At 40.9% G+C, this 13,947-nt stretch overlaps 1 protein-coding gene across 8 annotated transcripts in view; it reads right to left on the reverse strand.

Moving 5' to 3' along the window:
* The window catches only part of ITPR1 (inositol 1,4,5-trisphosphate receptor type 1), a 213,411-nt gene that overhangs the window by 171,159 nt on the left and 28,305 nt on the right, over positions 1–13,947 (reverse strand). For all 8 annotated transcript variants that reach the window (XM_053378134.1, XM_053378132.1, XM_053378129.1 and 5 more), the window contains one exon: positions 9,408–9,478. In XM_053378134.1, the coding sequence (XP_053234109.1) occupies positions 9,408–9,478 (71 nt within the window). The remainder of the gene's footprint in view (positions 1–9,407; positions 9,479–13,947) is intronic.

Consider the following 13,947-nt stretch of genomic DNA (forward strand, 5'->3'; position numbering starts at 1 on the left):
AGACGCACCAGACCACAAGATGCACCTAGTTTTTGGAGGAGGAAAACAAGAAAAAAAATATTCTAAATCTCAGAAGCCAGAACAGCAAGAGGGATCACTGCGCAGTGAAAGCAGCAATCCCTCTTGCTGTTCTGGCTTCTGGGATAGCTGCGCAGCCTGCATTCGCTCCATAAGACGCACACACATTTCCCCTTACTTTTTAGGAGAGAGAAAGTGAGTCTTATAGAGCAAAAAATATGGTACGTTTGGAACCTATAGTTTTTTCATTCCTATTGTTTGAATATATCTCACTTTCATTTAAGAATAGAAATCAGCTGTTTACAAGGGCTAAAATGTTCAGTCATTCTAAATCATACTGTGTGTGCTGCTTCAGGAAACTGCAGCAGTCCAGACACACCAAGTAACACATTTGCCTGTTTTTCTTTCAATTTGGGGAGATTTAGATGTTCAGAAATGCCAAATTAAACCTCCCATCTCTATGCTGCTCCCTAGGCTTCAATTTTATCACATTTGCCGCTGTCATCTCTGCTGCAGCTTGTATTTCAAAGTAACAAACGGGCAGTACCTTTACAGTTTATTTCCATACTGGAGAAAAAGGAACCATTAAAAAGGAACTTAAATGCTTGTTGCCACATTGATGTTTAACATTTGTGGCCCTCCAGATGTCCTTGGACTCCATCTCCCATTGGCCCCAGCCCAAATGACCAATGGTCAAGGATGAGGAGAGTAGGAGGCCAACAGCTAGAGGACCAGATGTTTCTCATCCTGCTTTAAAAATTGTGCTTTGTGTATGCATGTTGAATATTTGGAGAGGGCGGCAGCAAGAATAAATAAATATATACAATACGGTGGATATGTCGCCCTTCCTTCTCATAAGTCTAGAAAGAAATGAACTTCAAGGAATCATAGAATCATAGAGTTGGAAGAGACCACAAGGGCCAAGATGTTCAATTCCCACAAAGTTGTAATCTGAGGGAATGCAGCCCCAATTCATGCAGCACTCTAAGCTCACTAAAGGCAGATGAAACAGAAGAAGAGGAAAGCATCAGCCTCTAACATTATTAACATCAAAGTCAACATCAGCAAGGTTAGACCTAAGCTGAAAATTTGTTATTGCATATGAACAAGACATTTGATTTGATTTTGTTTTCTTAAGTCCTATATCTCCATGCATTGCATTCTTCCTCCAAGGAGCTCTACCTACATTTCTCAAGTGGCTTCCTTGAAGGTAGGTTACAAGAAGTGCACTTCAGTACAGGAGCTGCATCATGTCCCTCCAGGCCATTCTCTCAGCCTAACATTAGCATCACCATGACACCACCCCAAGGAGAAGTTCATAACACTTCAGAAACTTCCCATGTGGTCAGACGAGAAAGCATCAATCTACCCAGGTTTCTGGAAATGCATCATAAAAATATGAATAGGGCTGAAATGAAAAGTCAGAGATTCAAAAATTTAGTATGCAAAGCCAACCCATGGTTTCAAAATAATAACTTTCCCCCTCTTCCTTTCAAAAACTAACAGAGGGGCCCAAACATGTTGAAAATGGAATCAAAGTACAGTATAATCTGAACTGCTATGTTTAAAGATACATTAAATACTTGTATTGGAGGCCACAAACTTGTACCATAATAGTTTATGGAGTGTTTTAGCAAACAATGCTTAAGCCTTTGCAGAAAAATACCTACCATAGATCTAACCTTGTAATGAGTCTAGACTTATTGGGATTCCGACAGTTATAAAATTCTGTTTTGCCCTGAATGAGCCAGAAATGCAAACATGTTATCCACAGAAGCCTATTACGTATAAGCCCAAGAGTCATTTTGATATCTAAGGGGATTTTGTCAGTCGGCTAGACTAGCATCTGAGTCAGAGAGCAGCCTAATATGGAGATAACTCTGGTCCTCTAACTTGGACCTAGAGCATACACTGCACTCCTATAGTAGCCAGTGACATCATTCACAAGTCTAGAAGGCTACAAGCTGGTAAACCAATTGTCAGTGCCACACAGAATGTGTTGTGACCTACTATGATAACATATGATAACTATGTAACAGCCATAGAGATGGTAGCGATGAGACAAATCACATCATGTCTCAAACTGGGGAAATTGTAGGGAGTGCTTGAACTTTCACTGTGCAATCATTTCAAGGTTCCCTGACATCACAGTGATCTTGGTGATCTTGGTGCAGAAGGAACGAGAAGCAAACTTGTTGCTCCCTTAGTTTGCCAAATAATCACCCAGCAGCCAATGTTGCTATATTCACCCATGGCCTTCAAAGTACATACTTTGAATCAGTGAAATGTGAATCAGATACTAGCCCCACAAAGATAAAAACTGCCGAGCATGTTTAAAAAGGACACAGTAAGAATACTGAGAAGTCAGGAGTATGCAACTATAGCCTCTGAAGTCAATCAGCAGGTCTGCTTGAAAAACCTATAGACTTCTGTGTTCATTGTCCAATTTGTAGCAGGAAATCTGTGTGTGTGTGTGTGTGTGTGTGTGCGGGCGCGCTAAACTTTTGACATGGCCCTAAACTTCTTTTAATTTCATAATCTAGTAAACTGTGCATGATGCACAAAGCTAAGCAGAACTTTTCCATGCTATCTAGTATTTTGACACCTCTCCAAAATATATATATATATTTTGTTTAGACACTCAGCAGTAGTTATACCCTATTAAGCAGACATTATTTAAAACAAAAACAAAAAACAAAACTGCGTGATACCAGTATTTGGAAACCTCAGCAAACATGGTATGGTTTGGTGTCAAAAGGGCCAAACAGAACTGAAAACTACTTGCCATAAGTTTCGCTATGAGGATTTCCCTCATTATATACATTTCATGGACTCCATCCTTCCAACAACATGCTTTAAAAATTGTATCACTTAGCAACATAAGGCACAATTGACTCTAAATTAACCGTACTAAGCACAAGTTCACAGAAAGAGTTTCGGTAAGCCAGACTATGTGATGAACATTTCTGTCACAATAGATCTCCAAGGGAGAAAGAAATGGTTTACTTATGGAATTATCCATTAGATCCAGAGAGCCATGTGGTGCATGTTACTGAACTAAAGGGAAGCACCACAAATAAATTACCAGCTTCTGAAGGGCTCATCACCCTAGATCCCTATCACAACTGAAGAAAGCTGTTAACATTCCAGCACAAAGATGCTCTACGACATTCTTCCTGGACAGCTGATGGCAACAGCTCTCCACAAGCCTTGAGGAAATAATGCCAACTCCCACTCACAACCAGATGGTTCCATGCTGCTAGAAACACCTTGCAGAATGGTCCACAAAGTGCTCAGATCATCCTTCTAAGACACCAAAATACTGCCATACTTTAGGGCTGCAAACTAGACTGAAGGTGGTTTGGAAATTTTGGTTCCAATGGTGCTCATGTTTCAGAATGTTAAAATACTAAGGAGTTTTTTTATATATATATATAAATTTTTATTAATTTTCCAACACATATTAAATAACAATACAAGACAATACAAAAACAAACACACATATAAACATGTATAATTTCTTAACCTTCTTTTCCTTAAACCTTCTTTCGACGACTTCCCCATACCTCCTTTTTCTGCATCCTTGTTTTAAATTTTTCCAGCAACCTCTAATTTTATTTACTTATGGCACTTCCTTTAAATCCTTTTTCCCATATCCAATTGTTTATCGCTGCAATTCTATTTTGCATTACTCAAAACATTTTAGCACTCATTAATTTTACAACAGTTCTTAAGGTAAACTTTAAATTTCTTCCAGTCTTCTTCCACCGTCTCTTTCCCTTGGTCTCGGATTCTGCCGGTCATCTCAGCCAGTCCCATGTAGTCAATCACCTTCGTCTGCCATTCTTCCAGTGTGGGTAGTTCTTGTGTCTTCCAGTACTTTGCTAAAAGTACTCTTGCTGCTGTTGTCGCATACATAAAAAACATCCTATCTTTCTTTGGCACCAATTGGCCTACCATGCCCAAGAGAAAGGCCTCTGGTTTCTTCACGAAAGTGCATTTAAGCACCTTTTTCATTTCATTATAGATCCTTTCCCAGAAAGCCTTAATCTTTGGGCATGTCCACCAAAGGTGATAAAAAGTACCTTCAGTTTCATTACATTTCCAACATTTATTATTGGGCAAATGGTAAATTTTTGCAAGCTTGACTGGGGTCATGTACCACCTATAAATCATTTTCATAATATTCTCTCTTAAGGCATTACATGCCGTAAACTTTATACCGGTGGTCCATAACTGTTCCCAGTCTGCAAACATAATGTCATGTCCAATGTCCTGTGCCCATTCGATCATAGCTGATTTTACCATCTCATCCTGAATACTAAGGAGTTTAGAGGGAACCAGATCAAGCAAGGCATTGTGATTTAGTAGGAAAAATGTGGAAAAATTCATCATAATCAGTTGGAACATATACCCAAGTCTCACAGCCAGGGATGTGGCAGTTACAAGGTGAGGTTTACCCATAAATTCTGCAAGTTAATATATTCATGAATGCAGAACCCCTACATTACAGAACCGCAAGCTACTGCAGCTTGAGAATAGCTGAACAGGTTTTTGGTTTTTTTTTAAGGAAACAATGATCTGGCTTGCTCGTGAAGAATGGTTTAGTATGGAGGAGCAAATCTGTGGGTTCCTAGAGAGAAAAAATAACCATGGGCAATGTACTCCTGCCCAGGTCCTGCTCCTGCTGCACCACCCAAGGCTAATCCATTATACCTGGGCTCATGGTTTGCTTCACTTCAGAGAAACCACAAGTTGTAACCAAGGTTTGTCCTTGTTTTATTGCTCATGGTTTGTCTACAGCAAGACCAGGATTCAGATGAACTCCTAAGCCCCAGGTAGCATGGTAGCTCAAACAGCAGCAGCAGGATCAGTGGGGGAATACAGTGGCCAAGAGCTTCTCTCTGAGAACCTGCATGTGTGCTCTTTCACACTAAACTGTGGTTTGGCTTCACATTACATCCTACCTGCGAAACAGGCTTAAACTCACAATATTGCCTTGTGTTTGTCAAGAGTTCTGAAAGCTACAGGGGAGGCAAATGAAATAAGCTTATTCCACATGTTATTTAAAATATACAAATAGTTAAATATGCCACTGTAACGGTTAATATTGCAATCCATTGCAAAATTACCCAAGCGTAAGTCAAAATTTATTTATTTATTTATTTATTTTCTATACCACCCTATACCCAGAGGTCTCAGGGCGGTTCACATAAAATATCAAATACATAAAATCAAAACAAAAACAACAACCCAATTAAAAATCCCCAAAAGAGCCAGCATTTTAAAAAGCGCATAGGATGTAGATCAAGTCAGGCGAAGGCCTGGTTAAAAAGGAATTCAAAGGAACTTAAGCAGGTATAACAACAGGCTGTAAAAGACACCAAACTCAGCAAACCTTGGCTGCAATCCAATATACAATTATCCAAGAATAAGTCCCACTGAACTCACCTGGGCTTACTTTTGAGAGGACAAGTACAGGAATGTGTTGTTATTATGGCAGAGACAAAAGCCTGATGATGATCCCACTAGTATGATATAGCACTGGATCAGAATCTTGGATTCCAGAGTTCAAGTCCGCCCTTAGCCATGAAACTTGTTGGGTGACCTTGAGGCAGTCACTGCCTCTCAGCCAAACTTATATCTCACAGGGTTTTTGTGAGGAAGAAATGGAAAGAAAAGAACCATGCACAGCATATTGAGTTCCTTGGAGGAATTGGTGGGATTAAAAATGTAATAAATCAGAAACCTCCTGCTGCAGTGAGTATGCCAGCCATTAAGATTGCGGCAACACAACCAGCTCTTGTAGAATTGAACAATATGTAGAACAGAGTTGCCAGCAACAGAGAGCCCTCATGCAAAATACCTGCATAGAATTAACTCTAGTGGTGGCAGGAATGGGCAAATTTGTCAACTTCACTTTCTTTTTTCAAGGGGTTATTCAAATCAACAGTAGCTAAAAAGAAGTAAAACACTGAGAAGCGTACAATGAAGGTGCCTGCCTGATATCAATAGGCAGTGAGTTCTAAACTATGTATGCTTCCACATTAAAAGATCAATTTCTTACAATTGCAGATTAAGTATGATGTACTATACTTGTAAAATGGAAGCGGGTGGCACTGTGGGTTAAACCACAGAGCCTAGGATTTGCCGATCAGAAGGTCGGCAGTTCGAATCCCTGTGACGGGGTGAGCTCCCATTGCTCGGTCCCTGCTCCTGCCAACCTAGCAGTTCGAAAGCACGTCAAAGTGCAAGTAGATAAATAGGTACTGCTCCGGCGGGAAGGTAAATGGCATTTCCGTGCGCTGCTCTGGTTCTCCAGAAGCGGCTTAGTCATGCTGGCTACATGACCCGGAAGCTGTATGCCGGCTCCCTCGGCCAATAAAGCAAGATGAGCGCCACAACCCCAGAGTCGGTCACGACTGGACCTAATGGTCAGAGGTCCCTTTACCTTTACTATACTTGTAACAGCAGAAGTTCTGCAAAATAGGGCATTTTGTATGTAATTTTCACTAATATAATGCACACATTATGCTAGTATATGCATTTTCGTACACATTAATTGGCTAGACTAGAGAACAGCATTGCAAAATTCAGAGAAGTACAAATTCCAATAGATGGCTGTGTCGTCATATTTCAGACGGTGAAAATTAGGTAAGTTTGCCTTTAAATGCAAACTGAACTGAATTTCTCTCTTATATCTAATGAATGGGATAAATTATCATAACCAAAAGGAAAGCAGGATTGAACAGATATCATTAAAAAATTCCCTCTTAAACCATCTCACATTTCGACCAATTTCCTGATTTGATAAAATACAAATTCTTAACACAATAATTTAAGATCCACATGAACAAGAAGTCATCTTGGAGACAAAAAGAGCCTTCCAAGTCTTATTCTGCCAGGGAAGCAACTCAACAACCACTCATTTTCATATCCCAAACAGACTCGTGGATAATTACAAAGGTGCCATGGCTGAATCTGCAGCAACAGTATGCTAGTCAAGCAGTACGCTGCTGAAACACACACACGCATGACAGCGCAGATAAAAAGCAATACCAGCTTCTTTGGAATAATTCTGAACTGCTAAAAGCAATGTAGATAATAAAGGGACCATCTTTGCCTCTCTCTCTTTGCCTTTCTAAAGAAATGAGACTAGAGTGTGGGACTCTACATTTTATGCAGTAGCATACAAGTGTTAGCATGTTTCTTTTAACAAACACATGAAGCTCGAACAACATGCCTGCAACTGGGAATCCTAATTTGACTGTAGCTGCCGAATACTTATTCATAGGTCATGGGAAGCAACAATGCACCCCACTACCTTTTTACAGTGAAAACTGCTTATATTGAAGGATAAAGGTGTTGATTAGTTTTGCCAATGGAGTCAACCCTGTGCTCCCACCAGTGCCCCAAAAACACCACCTCACCATGCTAGGATGCAGCAATGACATCACTAGGGTCCACAGGTTATCAATAATTACTTCCATTGTTGCCTCTTAGTAATCTACAGTGTTCTATATTCCATCAAAGCACTTATTCACTTCCGACACATGAACACACACATGGAAGTGTGAGAATATATGGGAATCAAATAGGTGTGAGCTTTGGGTTCACATGGTCTTTCCTCCCATCTCCTTTTTTTCCACAGCTATAAAGGGCAACTGTAGGCTTCCAGGGTTTTTTTAACAAACCACAGCCCGCCATTCTGTTTGAATTAATGGAAGTGTGGCTTGTCCAAAAAGCCACAGTTTGAACCTGGTTTGCTCTCACCAAGTTTAATCCTCTCCTCCTCCAGTTTCAGATACAACGAGAACTGTTTGTGTAAAGTGGAAGTGAAAACTTCTCATTGTGCCCTTTGATGCATAAAAGGAGGGGGGTGGAGTGGGGTGGGGGTGGGGTGGGGAAGAGAAGCACACAAACCCAAGACTTGGTGCAGCTTGTTCACATAGTAAGAAAACACATGATATCTAGTTACTTTAGAAGTGGACATTGCAGAGTTCCCTACTGAGTAGACCTTGCATTTCCTCCAGCAATTACCAGGTATGTGTCCAAACCATTAGCTCTAAGTCATAAAAAATGCTTCATACAGTACTACTACTACTACTACTACACAGAGGTAGTTTCTGCATTTATTCTTATTAGTAGCAGCAGCAGCAGCAGCAGCAGTAGTAATAGTAGTACACCCTCAGCTGGGATTAATAACCCAAGTACAGGTTGCTTGAAAACAAGATGTGAAGCTACTGTGTTATGCATGAAACAGCAATTACACCCCCCGCCCCCGGTGTATCTCACTATATGATGATCTTTTATTTCCATTTAGTCTGAAGTACCCCATTAAACACCCACCTACTCACAACTCCTTTAAATACTCAAGTTTCATCAACACAACATTGGTTTAATTTTGTGTGGATCACATAATTCCACCACTGCAGTGCAACCAACTCAGTGCACACATAATTTTGTAGTAGGATGGTTGGTTGGGGGGGGGGGGGAATCTATCATACTAAAATGGTCCAAATAAAATGTGTTTCACCTAGGAATATAGGATATAAATGCCTTACTGGACACTCCTTGGATGAGAATTTAACAGTTGTGTTACCTTTATTCAAGAGTCCTCTTTTATAAACCAAAGACCAGAGTCTTTTGTCATTGAAAATCAAAGACCAATGAGAACACCCAGCAGCATCACTAATTCAATTAATATCCCCATGGAGGATGATTGAATTCAGTCACTTCAAAGTGCCAGAAGGAGTAAATAAAACACATTAAAAAAACTATAACAAGATTTGCCTCAAAAAAGAAGACCAAGTGTTATATCTCCATTTTACTTTTGTGAACTGAAAAGTTGCTGTTTAAAAAGAACTAGGTTAATTCCTGTGACAAAGCCCACCATTTGCATAAAATAAAATAAAAATCTAAAGGAGAAAGGTTGTAAGTTCACAACACACTGCTGAGATTAAGCCAAGAGTCATGTCTGAGTCAGTCAATGGTCTGCCAACCCATCTTTTTTTGCTTGTTTATTCAATCCTAGAATGAGTATTATCCTTCACACCTGGAGAAAAGCAAGTGAAACTACACAGACATCCTGTTAGTCACAAAGATGTCTTGTTGCACATTCTCAGATTTATGTGGGTTCTTAGAAGAGGTAAGTCAGTCTGCTAAAGTACAATAAAAACAAATGTGCAAGGCTTCTTCAGGGCAATACTCTTTGTATTGGCAACCCACACCAACTTTGGAGCCTCAACCCAAAAGACAAAACACCATTATATTGCAAACAAATAACCGAAACTATTGTTTCATGTGCGCAGCTGTTATTTTGGACAAGCTAAACCCAAGTACAAAGGAGTATCGTATCAACATTTCAGCAGATGGCTGAGAAATCTCACCTCTGAATTTTTTTGGAGGGTTGTTAAGGTCCCCTGTTTCTGGCTGTACAACACACCGGTCATCCACAAGTCTGAAAGAGAGAAAAAATGGAAAGCATTTAAAAGATTGTCAGAAAACTGCCCTAGCTTTCCATGGGATTGGGAACCCTGGGGAAAAATCAGCACTCCAATCATTTGTAGTCATGCAAATTCTGTTTAGACCTAATAGGTTAGAGGCAAGGACAATAGGCTCAAACCTACTCTTCATCACACCTACAGTGGACAAATGATTGCTGCATGAATAGGTTAACACCCTGGATTGCACCACACTAAACGTTTGGAAGCCTTATGCAGCAAACAAGAATGAGCACAGCAGAAGCAGATGGCAGGGTGGGATGGCTGCACTCACTTGGCCTCTGGCTGATCACATCACTGCTGCTTATGCGGAAGGGGAAGAGAAGGCAGCCTTGAGTTTGGCATGGTGCAAATGAACTGGGGGAGCTAATTAAGCACCTGACCTTGCTGCTCCCCCGTACCCTCTCTACAACAAGGCTGACTGCTGCTGCACCACACCATCTGCTACTGGAGCACAGTTTTATCCAAAAACTGAAATCCCACAGAAGGCAGAGAACCGGTGACATGAAAAAAATGGCCAATGAAGTTTAAAGAAAAGTTTACTTTTCACAAGATTTTGAGCTAAACAGAATTGACTGTCCCTTTTACCATCTTCCTTAAAAAAATGTTGAACTAAAACCCATTCACTGTTCAAAAGTCACCTTTCTTCAAAGATCAGAGTGGAGTTCGTTTTCTTCCTGCTGTGCAACACATAGATACCGCAAACCTTTTTAAGCATAAAATAATAGTCTCAATAAAATGGGTTAAGTATATAAGTCAAAGTTTAATGTGGTCAGTAAAGTGTGTGTGTGTGTGTGTGTGTGTGTGTGTGTGTGTGACTTTTCTATTTGATTTCATCTTCTGTTAAGTGGGGAAATGAGAGATCAGGTTCCTGATCCTTAGATGGATTGGAAAACAAAAATCAAAATATTCAGTATCAAAACTCCAGGTCATTTTTTACATCAGAAGCATTGTTCCTAAGTACATGGTAACATGTACCATCTTCAAAGTACACAGTACTGGTTTTAAGACACTGAGCTAGTCCAGCACACTTTATGAATAACTTTATGAATTCATTTCAAGATTCTGTGAGGCTGATGATGTACCCAAATAATTACTGTGCTCATTATGACCCTGAACAAAATTAGATTTTGTTCAGTACTGCTTCCTGTGTCTCCTGCTCAGTGAAAGGTAGGCTACCATCCAACAGATTTATGGCATTGGGGGGGAGGGGAGAAAGATCCGGATATTTGCAGTAAACTTCCTGGACCCAGGATGACGCAGAAAAGTTGTAGTAAATGCAAAAAAATTATTGAAACAGGCCCAATGCAAACTGTCAATGTAGAGCAAGACCTGTTGTAATGTTTTATAGCTGCATACACAGACTCAGCTTGCTGAGAAATCCAGGCCAAGTAATTGCTAAAACCTGTAGTGGAACTACTCTGATTCTCGCACATGGAAACTATCACACATCATGAAATAAAGGTATTTGTGACTGACTTAAACATTACACCTTTCAGAATACAAATGTCCTTGTTTGCACAGAAATGTGAAACTGATATACAAGTAAGCATTTATCCAGGTTACTTCGGATGACAGAATACAGATGTCGTTTAGGACAGACACCATTTTAAAAGTCCTATTATATGGAAATTAAAGGTAAAGGTAAAGGTACCCCTGCCCGTACGGGCCAGTCTTGACAGACTCTGGGGTTGTGCGCCCATCTCACTCAAGAGGCCGAGGGCCAGCGCTGTCCGGAGACACTTCCGGGTCACGTGGCCAGCGTGACATCGCTGCTCTGGCAAGCCAGAGCCACACACGGAAACGCTGTTTACCTTCCCGCTAGTAAGCGGTCCCTATTTATCTACTTGCACCCGGGGGTGCTTTCGAACTGCTAGGTTGGCAGGCGCTGGGACCGAACAATGGGAGCGCACCCCGCCGCGGGGATTCGAACCGCCGACCTTTCGATCGGCAAGCCCTAGGCGCTGAGGCTTTTACCCACAGCGCCACCCGCGTCCCTCACATATGGAAATTACTGGTCTCCAAATGAAAACTGAAGAAGGCAATGACTGATTTCTAAACAGCTTCAACTGAAAGTTTAAAAGTGCTTTGTGTTTTCTTCACAGGCTTGTAAGCTAGTGTGGTGCAGAGGTTGAGAAAGACTGACTAGAATGTGGAAACACATATTAGAATCCTCACCTGAGTCACAAAACAAAATGACTGAAGAATTTTGGCCAGTCACTACCTCTCAGCCTAACCTACCCCACAAGGCTGTTGAGAGGATAAAATATGGAGGTGACCCATGCAGAGCAGTCTCAATTCCATGGAAAAAGGAAAAAATGTCCAAACGTGTTTTTGATATTTTTTTTTAAATCACCTCACTTTGGAACAAACTTAGTTCAATGAACTCTACTTCACCTAACACACTAATGGAGCTATTTTAATTCAATTAATTTAAATGCTATGAACCCATGGTAAAGTGCATGCCACAGTACAGAGAGAGGTAGGAATTAATAATTGTAGAAAAGTTCACCTGCCTTCTAGAGACAGCTTTAGAAGGAGAGCTCCTAGTTGTTGTTTGCAGACTGCAGTTACAAGTCTCTGGGTCTTCATTGTGATTTATGTTAAAATAAACTGTTTAAGTTCTATTAGTAAGGAGCTCTGTCAGTTCTGACTGGAAGCGCTGACTCTGAACTACAGCAACATTGACACCCTTAAGTCCATCCATTCAGAAGGAAAGGTTATCCAAATGTATCCAAAAAATATGCAAGAAATAAATCTGAACTTGGCTGTAGAAGACAGCTCCCTGAGTGGCCACTCCCACCTCCAAGAGTTACCACAGGGGCTTCAGGGGGGCCACCTTGCCCAGGGGGGAAAGTAAAAGAGGCAATGGCAGCTACTTCTCAACAGCTGTCTTCTCCATTTCAGTATAACACTTTTTACTGCTTTTCATTTTGGTAAAAAGGAAGGTGCCACTATTCATACATTGATAAAAATGCCATGCACAAAATGGCCGCCATAGGCAGCAAAATAAGAGGCGAGGGTACTCCATACTTGTGAGTAGTGCCACAAAAAAGCACTGTTATTTAAAACCCACTCCCACCACTGCTTATTGTTATCATAAACAGCTTTGTGAGGTCTGCCTGAGAAGCGGTGTATTAATTGCCTTACATTTTTAACAAGTGGAAGTTAACTGCCACAAACAAAAAAAGTGTGAGGAGTGCAAACACCATGGGTAGGATCCAACTAATGAGTCATGTCCATGGAAGCCCTCCATAGGCTTGTGCAAGGGGGCTCTTCCCCCTTGAATTTGGCTTCTTCCAACCCCCCAATCCCGCCCCGAACAGTGCAAGGGAAGAGGAGAGGGGAGATAATTCCACCCGGCAAGCTGCAATGCTAACCCAAATGGAACAATTACCTCAGCGTGACGCTGAATTCCTTCCAATATATTCCTCTCCAAGTCTTGCTTGCATGAGAGATGTTTACAGTCAACCAAGTGACATTCAAGTGGCTAAAAGCTTCCCTCGATCTTTAGAGACTCTGATGTAACTCTTCTCACACATATAGTCAAAGTTCAACATATAGTTCAACCAGCTCCCTATCTGAAATGCCATCATTTCAGCCGCTCTCCTTGGCTAGAAGCATATACAGATTTGCCCAGTGGCTGCTTACGCAGCCATCAACCATCTTGCACTAGAGCTATTATGCCTTTTTCCCCTTCATTTGTATCTCATCTTTTCTCCAAGGAGCTCAAGCTGGCTGCAGAGTTCTTCCCCTTCCGTTTTCATCCCTCCCCCTGCATTTCTTCTACACAACAACCTTGCGAAGTAAATTTAGGATGGAAAATATAGTGAGTTCTACAGCTGAGTGGAATCTGAGCGCAGGTCTCCCCAGCTGTAGACCAACATGGTAGCTTTTAACAACTGCACCACACAGACTCTAACAATGGCTCACATTAGCAATCTAACTTAGCAAAAGGAATGGTTGACCCTGTTTTATACTTTGAACCCAGAAGCTGATGAGCTGGTCATCACCTGCAGAATTTCTTTCCCTCTAATTATTATGTTTGCAGTAATAAAATGGACTTTGGTGATCAATAAATAACAGTGTATCTGTTGATTTACTTCAGTTTAAAGAGGCATTGCAAAGTATAAAACAAAAAGAGTTACATTTGTAGCAGTCAGCCAGGTGGAAGAGGTATGTTTTCATTAGACTATTAAAGCACAAGGAATATTTGACAGCCACTCTCTCTGGAGAAGGCGTTCCGCGGTTATCAAATAGTGTATCAACTTTGTAAAAATGAGCAGAGCATCCATAAAGTCTCATATTCCATATGCCAGTCTGAATAAAATTGCCTTAGCCTGATAGACTACAGCAAAAGACGTTTATTTATTTTTAAGACCTCTTTGGAAATGCTTTCCAGCAGAAAGAAGGTTCTGCTCTAAGT

Source organism: Podarcis raffonei, chromosome 2, assembly GCF_027172205.1.
Source record: "Podarcis raffonei isolate rPodRaf1 chromosome 2, rPodRaf1.pri, whole genome shotgun sequence".
Taxonomy (NCBI): domain Eukaryota; kingdom Metazoa; phylum Chordata; class Lepidosauria; order Squamata; family Lacertidae; genus Podarcis; species Podarcis raffonei.